The 18617-nt window shown below is 43.0% G+C and overlaps 1 protein-coding gene across 1 annotated transcript in view; it reads right to left on the bottom strand.

Moving 5' to 3' along the window:
* Positions 1–18617, bottom strand: part of KSR1 (kinase suppressor of ras 1) — a 260113-nt gene that overhangs the window by 81885 nt on the left and 159611 nt on the right. The window contains exon 3 of the mRNA XM_077296854.1: positions 72–219. Within this exon, the coding sequence (XP_077152969.1) occupies positions 72–219 (148 nt within the window). The remainder of the gene's footprint in view (positions 1–71; positions 220–18617) is intronic.

The following is an 18617-nucleotide window of genomic DNA, read 5'->3' as shown; positions in this document are numbered from 1 at the left end:
TCTACATGACTCCCAATACTGACACACCATATGCATTATGATATAAAGTGCGGTACATAAGATGGAATTACCTGGCCACGCTAGTTTCCTTAAACAGGTAAGGGCTCCATTCAGCCGAGAGCACTCTTCTGTGCTAGCTCCATACCTCTTCATGGTTTCTTTCACTTTTAACTCATTCATCTCTAGTAAGGCATCTAGTGTTAAGTCTTCAGGTATTTTCTACAAATGCAAAGTGAAAAACATATATTATGCAGTAAAACAATAAAGACAATCCAAGGAAAGGCGAAATCTCCTAATTTCATATCCAATGCGTCAGCTAATTTTCACTGCAGATTTTTTTCGAAGCATGTGCATGAGATTTTGTCACATCTTATTCACAGTCCTACGAATAAAAAAATGCAGAGAAAAATGAAAGAAGCACTCCAATCAATGAATGGGAAGATTTATGAAACCCTAATTAGTACAGAGACATACAACAATTCAGACTTCCCAGCCGCCATTTTCAAGTGGCGGAATAAATCACCTTCAGGGCTCGTACACATGATCGTATGATCAGTCCCAGTGCGATACGTCAAAACATCAAATTAAACCGGAACCAATGATATTTCATGGACCCGTGTACTTATCAGATTTTTCCTGGGACCGAGGAAAAAAAAAATTCCTACATGCACGAGTTTTATCTGCTACTAGATGGTGGCCCAATTCTAACGCATCGGGTATTGTAGAATATGTATGTATGTATTATGTATGTACGTCGCGCTTAGCACAGCCACGTAGTATATAGCACAGCCACGTAGTATATAAGGCTACGTTCACATTTGCGGTCAGCGCCGCAGCGTCGGGCGCCGCAGCGGCGCCGCATGCGTCATGCGCCCCTATATTTAACATGGGGGCGCATGGACATGCGTTGTGCTGCGTTTAGCGCCGCATGGCCGCAAGCGTTGGACGCAAGAAACGCATCAAGTTGCATTTTTTTTGCGTCCAACTTGCGGCCAAAAACGACGCATGCGGCGCAAAACGCAGCGTTTTAGCGTGCGTTTTGCCGCGTTTTTGTTTGCGTTGTGCGCTGCGGCGCCGACGCTGCGGCGCACAACGCAAATGTGAACGTAGCCTAACACAGCCACGTAGTATATAACACAGACAGCCATATAGTATATAGCACAGCCACGTAGTATATAGCACAGCCACGTAGTATATAGTACAGCCACGTAGTATATAACACGCACAGCCACGTAGTATATAGCACAGCCACGTAGTATATAGGACAGTCACATAGTATATAACAGCCACATAGTATATAGCACAGCTCACGTAACACAGACAGCCACGTAGTATATAGCACAGCCACGTAGTATATAGCAGCCACGTAGTATATAGCAGCCACATAGTATATAGTATATAGCAGCCACGCAGTATATAACACAGCCCACGTAATATATAGCACAGCCCATGCAGTATATAACACAGGCCACGTAGTATATAACACAGCCCATGCAGTATATAACACTGCCCACGTAGTATATAGCAGCCAGGCAGTATATAACAAAGCCCACGTAATATAAAGCACAGCCCACGTAGCATATAACACAGCCCACGTAGTATATAGCACAGCCACGTAGTATATAGCAGCCACGTAGTATATAACACAGCCCACACAGTATATAACACAGCCCACGTAATATATAGCACAGCCCATGCAGTATATAACACAGGCCACATAGTATATAACACAGCCCACACAGTATATAACACTGCCCACATAGTATATTGCAGCCAGGCAGTATATAACACAGCCCATGTAATATAAAGCACAGCCCACGTAGTATATAACAAAGCCCACGTAGTATATAACACAGCCCACGCAGTATATAACACAGCCCACGCAGTATATAACACAGCCCAAGCAGTATATAACACAGCCCATGTAGTATATAGCAGTGTGGGCACCATATCCCTGTTAAAAAATTTTTTTAATAAAAAATAGTTATATACTCACCCCCCGGCATCCAACGAAGTTGTCCCGATGCGCGCGATGCTGCCGTCAGCTTCCGTTCCCAGTGATGCATTGCGAAATTACCCAGATGACCGCTAAGTCATCTGGGTAATTTTGCAATGCATCACTGGGAACGGAAGCTGACGGCAGCATCGCGCGCATCGGTGGACGTCGGAAGGTAAGAATAGCACAATTTTTTATTATCTTTAACATTATATCTTTTTACTATTGATGCTGCATAGGCTGGGATGGGGCGACACACTGGCACTGACTGGAGGGGAGTAGGGAGGGGGCACTGACTTGAGGAGAGTAGGGAGGGGCCAATTCGCAGCCGGACTAAGCCTGTCGCCGATTGGTCGCGGCCTTCTGGCCGTGACCAATCAGCGACGCGGGATTTCAGTTACAGACAGACAGAAAGAAAGACAGACAGACGGAAGTACCCCTTAGACGATTATATAGATAGATTCGGATCACACTCTGCCATGCAAGTTAATGAGTCTTTGGAAAACATTGAACTGCACTCGGATGACATCTGAATGTGTCAGATTTACACCCACATTGACAGCATGGTGAAGATTGAACATTTTTTTACTCCATCTTCTCTTCATCCGAGAGAATCGGATCACACTATGCTGACACTGTGATCAAATAATCAGAGATTGATCAGAGTGAAATATGCATAATCGACCCAATTTTCTCGGAGGAGAGGATACAGGGTCATCTGAACCTGCCCTTACATTCATTTATTGGTGTGCTGCTTTCATCTCTCTTGTTTTTTTACGCTGTTTGCCCACAATGAATTTTAGGTGATTTTTTACGCTGCGTATTTTAACTGCATCAAAACACAGGGTCTTACATTTCAGCAAAATGGATGGGGTTTATAAAATCTCATCCTTTTTTTTTACTCAGCGTAAACTGACCTGAGGTGCGCGTTTCAAATCCACAACAGTAAATTTCTCTAACTAAATCCACATACACACGTCGAGTATTTGGTGAGTTTTTTACCTCAGTATTTTTAAGCCAAAACAGTCAGAAGAAAATACCGAACGTGGCATTACAGAAACATATCACCACTTCTGTATTTATCACCCGCTCCTGGTTTTAGCTTACAAATCCTGGGATAAAAAACTCACCAAATACTCATCGTGTGCCGAGGACTAACGCCACATTCCCACGATGAGAATTTGGTGAGTTTTTGGTGTTCCAGATTCTGCAGCATTTCTACAATAGCTAAATGTGGCTACTTGCATTTTCGCATAATGTTTTCCAAATGTATTGAGACATCATGTGTGGATTACATGCGGTTTTAGTGAATTTCTGCAACAGAAAAGCAGATTTTCCACATCTAATGCAATTCTTTAGGGAAAAAATGCACATTAAACTGGGCATACTCACAAGAGAAATTGAGATGTTGTGGCCTCAAAAACTCACCTCAGGTCAGTCTTTGCAGCATTAAAACAGCACAGTGGGCATGAGAGTTCAATAAATCCCATCCACATTACGCAGCATCAAAAACTCATTGTAGGAACCTTAACCTTAGTTAGGCTACATTTATTGAGGAATGGACCCAACCCATTTGGATCCTGCACCTACAAGTAGAGACTTTTGACAAAACTACAGTATAATGCTTGGTGGAGAGTAATGTATTAATGTGAACCTGGCCTTCTTGTGCAGCCCTTTTACCTCACACTACTGACACTATTCAAAACACTAGGACTGTAACACACAGCAGACTCTCCTCACTCAAATCCATAGCGTGTTCACATACCTGTAGGCTTTCTTTGCATACTATTTCCTTGCAGTGTTTTGTTTGTTTCCATAAAAAAATGCCATTAATTTGATTAATTTATTTTTTAAAAACATTATTTGGGAGAGGTTTTTTTTTACTTGGACATGTGTTCTTTTTTTCCTATACTCAAGACAGGTCGATTGGAAAAAGCCTGATGTGATACTTGGAGCATGATGCATTTAAAAAAGGACCCAAAAATTGTGAAATCACACCAAAAAATATTGCTTAAAATCTTTTATTTCTGATTAACTTACAGCAAACATGTGGCTTTAGCCTTTTGAACCTCCCCAAAAATACACCCCAAAACATGCCAATATAGAATAGGAAAACTGCGGAATAATAATGCAGCATACAATGCATAGAAAATGGCGCCTTTGCAGTGAGATTGCTAGAATAGAGCTAACAGCGCTGATATTATATACCCACAAAGCAATAATCATCATCATCACTGAATTGCATGCAGTCTGATTATAAATACACATTGGCACATCTATGGAAAACAGAACAAAGTAAAACCTGGGACGTTCCTGACCACAGTAAGAACAGTGTGGTTTACCACTACCTGAGCAAATGTTACACGGAAGATGTACGATTAACATTTCCATTTTTCTCAGCACACACCCTGAATAAATACAAACAAGAACAATCTAGAGGGATTCTGCAGACAAGCGTTGGGGTGTTGTGGGTGGACTGCCTTTCTGTACTGTTCATCATTACACTTTATAATGGCTGGCTATATTTGTCTGAAAGGATTACTAGACAGCAGCTGCGCTACTCCACCTACTTCTCACCATGTAGCTTGACCCCAACATTGGCCTCCATAATCCCCATCCCAGGAATATAAAACCGACCCACTGACAGACACAGAGTGTAGTGCGGAGGATAAGATAACACAACACCAGCGGACTATGCCGGAACAAAAACACCGCGTGAAGTCACAAACTGCTATTATGTATACTGTCATGGCCAAAAGTATTGACACCCCTACAATTCTGTCAGATAATACTCAGTTTCTTCCTGAAAATGATTGCAAACACAAATTCTTTGGTATTATTATCTTCATTTAATTTGTCTTAAATGAAAAAACACAAAAAGAATTGTCCTAAAGCCAAATTCGATATAATTCCACACCAAACATTAAAAAGGGGGTGGACAAAAGTATTGGCACTGTTCAAAAATCATGTGATGCTTCTCTAATTTGTGTAATTAACAGCACCTGTAACTTACCTGTGGCACCTAACAGGTGTTGGCAATAACTAAATCACATTTGCAGCCAGTTGACATGGATTAAAGTTGACTCAACCTCTGTCCTGTGTCCTTGTGTGTACCACATTGAGCATGGAGAAAAGAAAGAAGACCAAAGAACTGTCTGAGGACTTGAGAAACCAAATTGTGAGGAAGCATGAGCAATCTCAAGGCTACAAGTACATCTCCAAAGACCTGAATGTTCCTGTGTCTACCGTGCGCAGTGTCATCAAGAAGTTTAAAGCCCATGGCACTGTGGCTAACCTCCCTAGATGTGGACGGAAAAGAAAAATTGACAAGAGATTTCAACGCAAGATTGTGCGGATGTTGGATAAAGAACCTCGACTAACATCCAAACAAGTTCAAGCTGCCCTGCAGTTCGAGGGTACAACAGTGTCAACCCGTACTATCCGTCGGCGTCTGAATGAAAGGGGACTGTATGGTAGGAGACCCAGGAAGACCCCACTTCTTACCCCGAGACATAAAAAAGCGAAGCTGGAGTTTGCCAAAACGTACCTGAAAAAGCCTAAAACGTTTTGGAAGAATGTTCTCTGGTCAGATGAGACAAAAGTAGAGCTTTTTGGGCAAAGGCATCAACATAGAGTTTACAGAAGGAAAAAAGAGGCATTCAAAGAAAAGAACACGGTCCCTACAGTCAAACATGGCGGAGGTTCCCTGATGTTTTGGGGTTGCTTTGCTGCCTCTGGCACTGGACTGCTTGACCGTGTGCATGGCATTATGAAGTCTGAAGACTACCAACAAATTTTGCAGCATAATGTAGGGCCCAGTGTGAGAAAGCTGGGTCTCCCTCAGAGGTCATGGGTCTTCCAGCAGGACAATGACCCAAAACACACTGCAAAAAGCACTAGAAAATGGTTTGAGATAAAGCACTGGAGACTTCTAAGGTGGCCAGCAATGAGTCCAGACCTGAATCCTATAGAACACCTGTGGAGAGATCTAAAAATGGCAGTTTGGAAAAGGCACCCTTCAAATATCAGGGACCTGGAGCAGTTTGCCAAAAAAGAATGGTCTAAAATTCCAGCAGAGCATTGTAAGAAACTCATTGATGGTTACCGGAAGCGGTTGGTCGCAGTTATTTTGGCTAAATGTTGTGCAACCAAGTATTAGGCTGAGGGTGCCAATACTTTTGTCTGGCCAATTTTTGGAGTTTTGTGTGAAATGATCAATGTTTTGCTTTTTGCTTCATTCTCTTTTGTGTTTTTTCATTTAAGACAAATTAAATGAAGATAATAATACCAAAGAATTTGTGATTACAATCATTTTCAGGAAGAAACTGAGTATTTTCTAGACAGAATTGCAGGGGTGTCAATACTTTTGGCCACAACTGTAACAGAAATGGTCAGGCCAATTCCAGATGTGTCCCTTCACTGGACAACCCACTCGTTTTTATTTTGTACGACACTACTTAGGACAAAACCAAGAGTAGTCACCAAATGTGTGAAAAATAAAGATGGCAATCAAAAACTACAAATTGTACTTATCAAGGGCTACTCGCAAGAAGTACAAAAGAACTACAGCGGTGCTACTAAGTTCCCTGCCCCTAGTCTCATACTTACCAGCCACCATCTTCATCTTTTATTGGGGCAGCTCCAGACTCCAGCAAGTTGGGACCTGCCGGATCACTTCAGTGTTTACTAGAGAATACCAGAAGTCACAATGCAATGTAAGTCTATGAGAGCCAGATTAAGTCCAGATTGAAGCTCTCATCGACTTGTAACCGAGCTTGTAACCGTTATCTCTGATTTCCGGTCAGTCAGAAGTTGCAGTCACAAGATGGCGGCTCGGGACCGGAGTGGCGCTAGGAAGAGCTGAAGATGGCAGCTGATAAGTATAATACTAGGGTCAGGTACCACAGATTAGTAACTCTACTCCAGCACTGAGATATAAAAAAACACTGGATTGGTGTTTTAAATAGAACAAAAGGATTAGTATTAGGATTAGTACATGCGGGATCCTTAGCTCCTCCAACAATCAATTATCCGGGGCTCCTATACACATTAGACTGTTGGACGAACCTATAGTTATAGTGCGGTGCAGCCAGCATTAGCAGGGTTGCCAACTGTACAGACTGTAAAAATAAGGTACTTTTTTCCCTGTGCGTAAAAAAAATGTAAGGAGTCTGTGAAATAGCGATGTTTTTTTACGTGGCAGGTTCCTGTTAAACATTATAACGTATGGGTAAAAATCCTTTGTATTAGAAACATGAATCTTGGGTCAAGACACATTTGTATGTTACACCACTTTCCTTCCTTTGTTCCTTCAGACAACCGCTGCTCTGCCACTGCATTAAACAAGTCGTGTGCCAGCTTAGTGTTTCCCCAGAGTATAGTGCTGGGAGGCACCATTCATTAGAAAGGAGAATCAGTGTCACTGTAATAGCCTTACTGGTGCTGTAGAAGCCAATGGCCTAACATGCCCAGCACTTGAACTGTTTGGCACCACTACAGCGCTAAATCCTTTTATTCTCCTATTCACTCTGATTTTCTTTAGGCAATTAGTGAAACAGAACAGGAGGTTGTTTAGAAGGTATACATAACGGAAAGCAGATTAAATCATAATAACCTTAACGACCTTGGAGCAAGGCAGCTCAGACAAGCTTTCCGAACCTGCTCCCGGCCCTCATGACACGCGACAAAATAATCTAAGTCCAAGAAAGAAAAAAAAATAGACAACAGGTTTATAAACTCCTACCCAAAGCAAGTTCTACTAGTTTGTAAACTTTGCAGGACGATAAGGTTGTCTCTTTTATGCACCAGAGGTTACCCTTCAGTGGATTGTGGATAAGTGATCTGACTATGCGGTAAAAAGAAGGATGATACATATATGGTATTTACAAGTAAATTCTATAAGCAATTTAGAATAGGGAACTAATCACAATACAGACGGTACTAAACCAGTCTTGGCTTGAAAAGTCCAAACTTTAAGGCCGGAGTCACCCTAGTCTGTAATACGGACGAGTGCTATACGATAAAAAATCGCATAGCACTCGGACCAATGTTAATCTGTGGGGCAGCTCCCATCATCCGTTGTTTTCTTGTCCGTATTACGCATGCGAGTGAAATCACAGCATGCTGCGATTGTCTGCGTATCTCAGCTGAGAAACGCCAATGCAAGTCTATGGGTGCGAGAAAAAAATCGCAGAGCACACGGACCATCAGTGTGACTTGCGAGAAATTCTCAGGCATTGGGCAGGTGACAGGAAAGGCTCAGCCATTATTTGCTCATTTTGCAAGTGTGTGAGAAAATCTCACCATACGGATGAGAAAAAAAAGCATCCTGGCATTGCACACGGATGAGATACGGATCACCATACGGAGAACATTTGTGCGATTCTCGGCAGACAAAATCGGACAGATTTTTTATACATCGTGTGTAAATCCAGCCTAGCAGTGATAGGCCAACTTCAAAATCCAACCAAGTTATTCCGAAAAGACAAGAAAATAGGAATTTTCGCCATAGATTATTCACTTCATGCAAACAGAGTACGAATAAATCTAGATAAAGATTAGAATGGTTTGAAATAATTTAGAAATGTATTTAAAAGATAACTATTGCATAAAACTACCGTATTTTTCGGATTATAATACGCACTTTTGTTCCTCTAAATTTTGGGGGAAAGTGGGGGGTGCGTTTTACAATCTGAATGTGTGCTGTAGAGGAGGGGGGCGGCTCTGGAGTGGTGTCAGGGGGCTGGGGTGGGCTGGCTGTGGGCTGTGACAGCTCCCACTCATTAGCCTCATGTAATAGTCACTGCAGCCGCTGTCCATCACCTCGGTGCTGAAGCCACGCCAAGTTGGTTGACGGGAGCGGCGCTTATTACATGTGCCTGCACTCCCCTCCTCCCATCATAAATATGCTCCCCCCGGTCACTCTATATGCCCCCTGCTGGCACGCACATGCCCCCCCGGTCAGTCTATATGCCCCCCTACTGGCACGCACATGCCCCCCCGGTCAGTCTATATGCCCCCCTGCTGGCGCGCACATGCTCCCCCCGGTCAGTGTATATGCCCCCTGCTAGCACGCACATGATAAAATAACAAAAAACAAACACTTGACTCACCTGCCGATGATGGCTCCGTGCTCCCAGATCCCCCGTGGCTCTTCCTGTGTCTGTGCCGACATCCAATCATGTGATCGGCACAGCACAATGATGTCATCACTGTGTGCACAGGATACATGATCGGATGACCAGGAAACAGGAAGCGCTACCGTGGAATGGGGAGCACGGAGCCATCATGGAAAGGTGAGTTAAGTGTTTGTTATTTTATCATGTGCGTTCCAGCAGGAAGGCATATAGTGACCGATAAACATCATGCTTTGGGGCTGTTTCTCTGCAAAGGGGCCAGGACGACTGATCCGGGTACATGAAAGAATGAATGGGGCCATGTATCGTGAGATTTTGAGTGCAAACCTCCTTCCATCAGCAAGGGCATTGAAGATGAAACGTGGCTGGGTCTTTCAACATGACAATGATCCAAAGCACACCGCCAGGGCAACGAAGGAGTGGCTTCGTAAGAAGCATTTCAAGGTCCTGGAGTGGCCTAGCCAGTCTCCAGATCTCAACCCTATAGAAAACCTTTGGAGGGAGTTGAAAGTCCGTGTTGCCAAGCGAAAAGCCAAAAACATCACTGCTCTAGAGGAGATCTGCATGGAGGAATGGGCCAACATACCAACAACAGTGTGTGGCAACCTTGTGAAGACTTACAGAAAACGTTTGACCTCTGTCATTGCCAACAAAGGATATATTACAAAGTATTGAGATGAAATTTTGTTTCTGACCAAATACTTATTTTCCACCATAATATGCAAATAAAATGTTAAAAAAACAGACAATGTGATTTTCTGGATTTTTTTTCCTCAGTTTGTCTCCCATAGTTGAGGTCTACCTATGATGTAAATTACAGACGCCTCTCATCTTTTTAAGTGGTGGAACTTGCACTATTGCTGACTGACTAAATACTTTTTGGCCCCACTGTATATATATATATATATATATATATATATATATATATATATATATATATATATTAGATAGATAGATAGAATAAAAGCTGACAATTTTTCTGCCGCGTACAGTAAAATCACAGTGTGACAGGTTAGAATAGAATAGATATAACAGATGTATACATATAGGACAGATAGATATATAGATGTCAGTGACGTCAGAAAGGTGAAATTAGTTCATTGGCTGTGAACTCCCAGGACCTGTCTAACGGCACCGTGAGCAGGAGAACTTTCATCATGCTCGCGGTGCCGTCAGACAGGGAATAGGAGTTCACAGGGAGACACTGAGCACATGCTGCTGAGTGTCTCTGCTGGATGACAGGCTGTATGGTCGCATCATGCAACCATGCAGCCTGCCATTTAGATGTAGCAGAGCTAGACCAGTCGTGGGACAAATAGATTATCATCTTCTCTGTGGAAAGGTGAGGAATATTGTTATTTGTTTGTTTTTAACTCTTTTGTAGAAGACAATGGCGTCGGTGGAATGGGAGAGGTCGTAAGTATGGTTTAATTAAAATTTATTAAATGAGTCTGTGCCATTCTTTCAATTAAAGGATTTTTCTGTGTGTGTGTTTTTATACGATATGATGATGGAGTTAGTAATGGGGCGTCTTATTGATGCCTCTCCATTACAAACTTCAGGCTTGATGTCACCTGACAATACAAAGGTGACATCAACCACCCAACCATCACCCCACTTGCCACCGCTACAGGACAAGTGGGAAGAGGGAGGCTAAGTGCCAGAATTGGCACATCTTAGAGATGAGCCTTTTCTGGGGCGGCTGAGAGATGATGTTTTTAGCCTGGGGGTGGCCAGTATCTATGGTCCCTTCCTAGACTATTAATATCAGCCTGCAGCTGTCTGTATAGCCTTTGCTGATAATTAATTATAGGGGGACTCTACATAATTTTTTGTATGGTCCCCCATTTTAATAGCCAGCAAAGGCTAAGTATACAGTTGTGAGCTGATAGTAATAGCCTGGGAAGCTTCATGGGTATTACCCCCTTCCCAGGTTATAAACATTGCCCCCCAGCCATTGGCTTTCCTTCTGCTGGTTAAGAAAATTACGTGGGAGCCCATGCCATTTTTTTTCAGAAAAATTGTCACTGACATCTATACATATACTTATTCTATGTGTATTTACTGTATGTAAACCATCTACTCTATGCTGTCGGCTTCTGCTGTGATTTTACACTACGCGGCTGCTGAATTGCCGACTTTTCTACTATCTATGTAATGTGTGTGTTACTGACACCTATATATCTATGTATTCTATTCTATGTGTATATATCTATTCTATTGCAACTTGTCACTCTGTGATTTTTACTGTACATGGCAGATGAATTGCCGGTTTGTCAATGGACATTGGTGCATAAAAATCGGACAGCACTCGCATGGTCCCGAGTGCTGTGCGATTTTTTTTCTTTCACCCATAGGCTTGCATTGGTGAGCATCGGCTGACACTCAGTGCCAGTCACAGCCTGCTACGATTTTACACGCATGCCGAATATGCCTGAAAAAATAAATGCTGATGTGAGCTGTCCCATAGATTAACACTGGGCAGAGTGCTATGCGATGTTTTCTAGCATCGCACTCGGCCGTATTCTACGGTAGTGTGACTCTGGCCTTAGACTTCGCCTTCTTGTTAGCAACATAGACATTAACAGCAAAATGAATATTCAGACTCTCTTTATTTCTTATAGAAGCCTCATTTGAGCATGCTCTAATATGGACAAAGGTCATTGTGAAGGAAGAGGGAGGAGGTGAGCTGTGACTTATAGTGATTGGTGCATTCTGTGTTAGTTAATATACACAGAAGGTGTTACCTCTTCTTGAAATCCTATCTGTGACGATAATAAGACTTCAGAAAAGTTTTCCATACAGAACAGGAAGTGTGAGTATATTATAAGGTTTATTATAAAAACCTGATTTAAATAGTAGGCTATTTCCTGATGACGTATCCCCTTTAATTTCCAAATAAATCCATTTGTTCAGTAATAATCTACTTGATAGCTACACATACCACTAAAAGTAAACTCAGGTTATAGTCACAACCTCATTTTTTTTTTATTAGCCTAAAAGAATAGATAATAATAGGTAATTAACCGGGGTATGAAAATAGTGACTTTCTATAAAGTGTAAAATCATCCAACATCAATCAGATCTTTTTACTTTGTAATCAAGCTTTATCTATACGTCAAAATGAGATATCCAACGTATAATGACAATAAGTAAAAAGACTGGCTGCCATCATATAATCCTCTTTTCATGGTGTACCTAATCTGTGGATTATCCATTAAAGGGCTGAAAAAGATAAAAATGAGAAAAATTCCAGGGTAATTATAGCATAGAGCTTTAACTTGGCCAACTGCAGTGTTATTAAAGACGCAGTACGATAGAAATATTTCTCTAATGAGGTATTATTAAATGATGCACATTGTAAGGAAGGAAGAGGCATGCATCTGTACTGTTCTTTCTATCACAAGGGAATAAGAGGATTCTCAGTGCCATACAAGTGCTACCTTACCATAATAACTTAATATCGTTCCACAAAACTGGTGTCACCATAATTTTGTGTTCACACCAACTAGTGGTTAGCCAGGGAACTGCACTACTACCACAGATTAAAACCGCATGATAAATATTTCTTGTTTTGGAAAATATGTTTTTGTTCTCCATTGTTATTAAAGGGGTTGTCCGGCCTTAGGGTACAAGTTTGCATTCGTGCTATATGACTGCAGACGTGTGAATCCTTACAACGCATGCACGGTGTGCCTTGAGGGTACTCCAGTGTCGGGAGCGGGCAGTTATGTGTCCACAAGTATGTGATTTTCATACTTCCGGCCACCTTCGACTAGACTGTGTCTGGCCTTGCTATATATATTTGTATTGGGTGAGCTTGCTCCCATATAGTCGACACGTGACCGTGTGTATGCAAATCACATACTTACGGTCACACACCCGCCAATCTCGGTGCCCATGACATGAGGATTCACAAGTCTGTAGTTACATAGAGTTCTTATTATTGGTTGAATATAAAGCTATGATATGTCTGCATAAAACAATTTATTAGACCCTTAAATGGGTAAGTTCCCAATCGCTTGGGGTATGGCGTGAAAGCTTTGATGAGTTGGACCCATAAGGGTAAGGTTCCATGTTCCCGATTGCCGGCGCGGAAAACTCGCTACGCCCAAAGCGCCGCCCTCTTCTGTACGCGCGGTGATTTTGGATGTGTTCATTGCACACATCCGGAATCATCGCACCCCACACATAGGGCCCTGCGATTTACCTTGCGGCGCGGTAAGGTAAACGGACATGCTGCGTTCTAAAAAGACACGCCACATGTCTGGAAACGCAAGGCCGCCGGGTGCGTGTTTGCACGCATAGTGGAGACAGGATTTCATAAAATCCCCTCCACTATGCTGTGACATCTGGACGCAGGTAATCCGGATGTAATCTGGACAGTGGACACGCACCCTAATAGTTTTTAAATGTCTTCCCAAATAGTGTCCTTCACTCCTCAAGCTAGGTCCTCAATTACAGATCAGTGGGGATCCGGCACAAAGCACCCCATGATCATCTGTTATAAGCTCTGGCAGTGACAGGATGTAAACACTTTGAAAGGAGCTCTATTGCACAGCTCCATTCAATGTGCAGCAGCCGCTGCAGGGTACTGCAGAGCAGATCCTATTGAATAGAACAACTCCTATTATATGAATTCAGAGTTATTATGCAGTGCCCACTGCACATTGTATAGAGCTGTGCGTTGCAGCTTCATTCAAAGTATTTATATCCGGTCACCATCAGATAACAGCTGATTGGTGCAGGGTGCTGGGCGCCTACCAATTTTATATTGATGCCTGGACAAGACCTTTAAGGCTTCATATAACACATGAATAGCAATATATACAACTGTAAAAAAAAAAAAAAAAGCAGAGAAGGCCTTCTCTCCTTTCTATATTGTAGAACAGATGGTCTGCAGAACAACATTTCCTGTACTAAAGAGAGGAGGCTTCATTCAGCTGTTGTCTTCAGCTGTCAGCTAAGTTATTATTCCTTTATTTTCTACGTGCCCTTACTGCAGCTTAAAAAACCACAGAAAGTGATATCTAGATCCTAGAGGCAACGACACTTAGAAATAGACCTACTAAGTAATTTAAAAGATATGTATTCCACATTCTAACTATATTTAGTAGGTTATAAATGGCTTCTCGACCTGGCAGGTGTTACAACCACATGCATAGTAGCTGCATTATAGGAGGCTAAATTCATGCTAAAGGGAATCAGTCAGTAGGATCAACCCTCCTAAGACAGCTACAGTGGGTATGGAAAGTATTCAGACCCCTTTAAGTTTTTCACTCTTTGTTTCATAGCAGCCATTTGGTAAATTCAAAAAAGTTAATTTTTTCACATTAATGTACACACTGCACCGCATCTTGACTGAAAAAAAACAGAACTGCAGTAATTTTTGCAAATTTAATAAAAAAGAAAAACTGAAATATCACATGGTCATAAGTATTCAAATCCTTTGCTCAGTCACTCACATGTAAGTCACATGCTGTCCATTTCCTTGTGATCCTCCTTGAGATGGTTCTACTCCTTCATTGGAGTCTAGCTTTGCTTAATTAAACTGATAGGACTTGATTTGGAAAGGCACACACCTGTCTATGTAAGACTTCACAGCTCAGTGTATGTCAGACAGGTAAGGACTGGGGCTGAAATTCAGCCCTGGCATTTGAAATCACACAGGCCCATGTTGTCTCTGTCCCCATGATCCAGATGGGATACATTACTAATATTACCCTAGATGGAGGAAAGGAAGATTTTCTACAAGACCAATATTTCTAATGATACCCGTGGCCTGCGGGGGTAAGTGACGGAGTCAGCAACTTTGTGCTCCATCACAACTCTTAGCAGTATAGGTGTCTTGAGAATACCGATTCTGTTAACAACGTAGCAGGCAAGGCAGCCCATGACCAGACAGGCCCTTCTGGCATTTGCCAGAATTGCCAGATGGCCAGTCTGGCCCTGATGTCAGACCAAATGAGAATCATGAGGTCAAAGGAACTGGCCAAGGAGCTCAGAGACAGAATTGTGGCAAGGCACAGATCTGGCTAAGGTTACAACAGAATTTCTGCAGTACTCAAGGTTCCTAAGAGCACAGTGGCCTCCGTAATACTTCAATGGAAGAAGTTTGGGTCCACCAGAAGTCTTCCTACACCTGGCCGTCCAGTCAAACTGGGCAATCGTGGGAGAAGAGCCTTGGTGAGAGAGGTAAAGAAGAACCCCAAGATCACTGTGGCTGAGCTCCAGAGATGCAGTAGGGAGATGGGAGAAAGTTCCACAAAGTCAACTATCACTGCAGCCCTCCACCAGTCAGACCTTTATGGCAGAGTGGCCAGATAGAAGCCATTCCTCAGTGCAAGGCATATGAAAGCCAGCATAGAGTTTTCTAAAGAACACATGGAGGACTCCCAGGCTCTGAGAAATAAGATTCTCTGGTCTGATGAGACTAAGATGGACCTTTTGGGTGATACTTCTAAGCTGTATGTGTGGAGAAAACCAGGCACTGCTCATCAACTGCCCAATACAATCCCAACAGTGAAACATGGTGGTGGCAGCATCATGCTATGGGGGTGTTTTTCAGCTGCAGGGACAGGATGACTAGTTGTCATTGAAGGAAACATGAAAGCGGCCAAGAGATATCCTGGATGAAAACTTCTTCCAGAGTGCTCTGGACCTCAGACTTGGCCAAAGGTTCACCTTCCAACAAGACAATGACCCTAAGCACACAGCTAAAATAACAAAGGAGTGGCTTCAGAACAACTCTGTGACCATTCTTGACTGGCCCAGCCAGAACCCTGACCTAAACCCAATTGAACAGATCTGGAGAGACCTGAAAATGGCTGTCCACCATCGTTCACCATCCAACCTGACGGAACTGGAGAGGATCTGCAAGGAAGAATGGCAGAGGATCTCCAAGTCCAGGTGTGCAAAACTTGTTGCATCATTCCCAAAAAGACTCATGGCTGTACTAGCTCAAAAGGGTGCTTCTACTCTATACTGAGGAAAGGGTCTGACTACTAGTGACCATGTGTTATTCTTTTTCAACACATTTGCAAAAAGTACTCCATTTCTGTTTTTTTAGTCAAGATGGGGTGCAGAGTGTACATTAATGAGAAAAAAATGAACTTTTTTGAATTTACCAAATGGCTGCAATGAAACAAAGAGTGAAAAATTTAAAGGGGTATGAATATTTTCTGTACTCACTGCATATGGGCACATAGGTCATAATAAGCTGAATAAAATGATACCTTGATATCTGCGATCCCATGTTTTATTCTGGAGAAATTCACATTTTTCCAATGTGTAAATGAACTGTTAAAGACAATGGGACAGAAATTGATCTGCAAGAGAATCTGCATCAAGAGTAGAGTTGAGCGAATGTGCTTGGGTCCCTGCTTATTCAGCAAGCTATAGCGCTTACCGAATAAGCTGCAGAGGGAACACGGCTTCCTGGATCACGCCGGCTGATCAGCTATTCGGCTCCGCAGCTGCATGTGTCGCGGCTGTGTGACAGTCACAACACATGTATGGATAGCCCAACAAACAGGCTCTCCTTGCATGTGTTGTGACTGTCACACAGCCTTGCGAGATCCAGAAAGCTGGGTTCCCTCTGCAGCTTATTCGGTAAGCGCTATAGCTTGCCGAATAAGCAGGGACCCAAGCACATTCGCTCAACTCTAGTCAAGTCAGCTTATTTTGAAATAAAAAAGGGCATTACTAGTGTGAGGTGTAATGGCTCCTATCTGCTCTCCTGATCTCACTGAAGAGCTGTGTGTGATTATAACTGATACAATAATCAGGTGTCCTCTCAGTGCTTCTGCTTCTATCTCACAGGCAATTTTGCAATATTTTTGTAATACAGCATAGCTGTGAAAGCTGCGGCAAATGTGTTTGTAAGGAAACAAAGCTCAGTTCTACTATACTGTGTTAGTTACATGTAACACAATGGTAACTCCTCCATTGTTATATAATACTAGATGGTGGCCCGATTCTAACGCATCGGGTATTCTAGAATATGCTATTGCCCAGCCACGTAGTATATTGCCCAGCCACGTAGTATATTGCCCAGCCACGTAATATATTGCCCAGCCACGTAGTATATAGCACAGAGCCACGTAGTATATTGCCCAGCCACGTAGTATATTGCCCAGCCACGTAGTATATAGCACAGCCACATAGTATATTGCCCAGTCACGTAGTATACTGCCCAGCCACATAGGATACTGCCCAGCCACATAGGATATTGCCCAGCCACATAGGATATTGCCCAGCCACATAGTATACTGGCCAGCCACATAGTATATTGCCCAGCCACATAGTATACTGCCCAGCCACGTAGTATATTGCCCAGCCACGTAGTATACTGCCCAGCCACATAGTATATTGCCCAGCCACATAGTATACTGCCCAGTCACGTAGTATAGTGCCCAGCCACATAGTATACTGCCCAGCCACATAGTATACTGCCCAGCCACATAGTATACTGCCCAGCCACATAGTATACTGCCCAGCCACATAGTATACTGCCCAGTCACATAGTATACTGCCCAGTCACGTAGTATATTGGCCAGCCACATAGTATACTGCCCAGTCACGTAGTATATTGCCCAGCCACGTAGTATATTGGCCAGCCACATAGTATACTGCCCAGTCACGTAGTATATTGCCCAGCCACGTAGTATGCATCATATCCCTGTTAAAAAAAAGAATGAAAATAAAAAATAGTTATATACTCACATTCCGGAGCCTCAGGATCGAAGCAGCAGGTTACCGATGCTCGTCGCGCGCTCCAGTCTGAAGATTGCATTGCGGTCTCGCGAGATGATGACGTAGCGACCGCACGTCATCATCTCGCGAGATCGCAGCATGGACCGGTTACCGGAGCGTCGCGAGCAGGGAAGGCCTGTTGTGGATCCGAGGGGCCGACGGACGGTGAGTATATAACGATTTTTTTTTTAATTATTATTTTTAACATTAGATATTTTTACTATTGACACCACATAGGCAGCATCAATAGTAAAACGTTGGTCACCCAGGGTTAATAGCAGCGTTAACCGACCGCGGCATAGCGCGGTCGGTTAACGCTGCCATTAACCCTGTGTGAGCGCTGACTGGAGGGGAGTATGGAGCGGGCACTGACTGCGGGGAGGAAGGAGCGGCCATTTTCTTCCGGACTGTGCCCGTTGCTGATTGATCGCGGCAGCCATGACAGGCAGCTGGCGAGACCAATCAGCGAATGAATAACCGTGACAGACAGAAGGACAGATAGACGGAAGTGACCCTCAGACAATTATATAGTAGAAGCTCTGGAAGCAGATTCTCATGCAGATCAGTGTCCGGCAGATAGTCCTGAACAGCTCATTTACATAGAAACAGAGAAAAACGTGGATATCTCTGGAATAAAACATCAGATCACAGATATCATGGTATCATTTTATTCAGCTTCCTATTACCTACATGCCCATATAGACAGCTTAGGTAGGTTGATCGTACTGACA

The sequence above is a fragment of the Ranitomeya variabilis genome, chromosome 3, assembly GCF_051348905.1.
Source record: "Ranitomeya variabilis isolate aRanVar5 chromosome 3, aRanVar5.hap1, whole genome shotgun sequence".
Taxonomy (NCBI): Eukaryota; Metazoa; Chordata; class Amphibia; order Anura; family Dendrobatidae; genus Ranitomeya; species Ranitomeya variabilis.
This window is presented reverse-complemented; position numbering and strand designations above follow the sequence as displayed.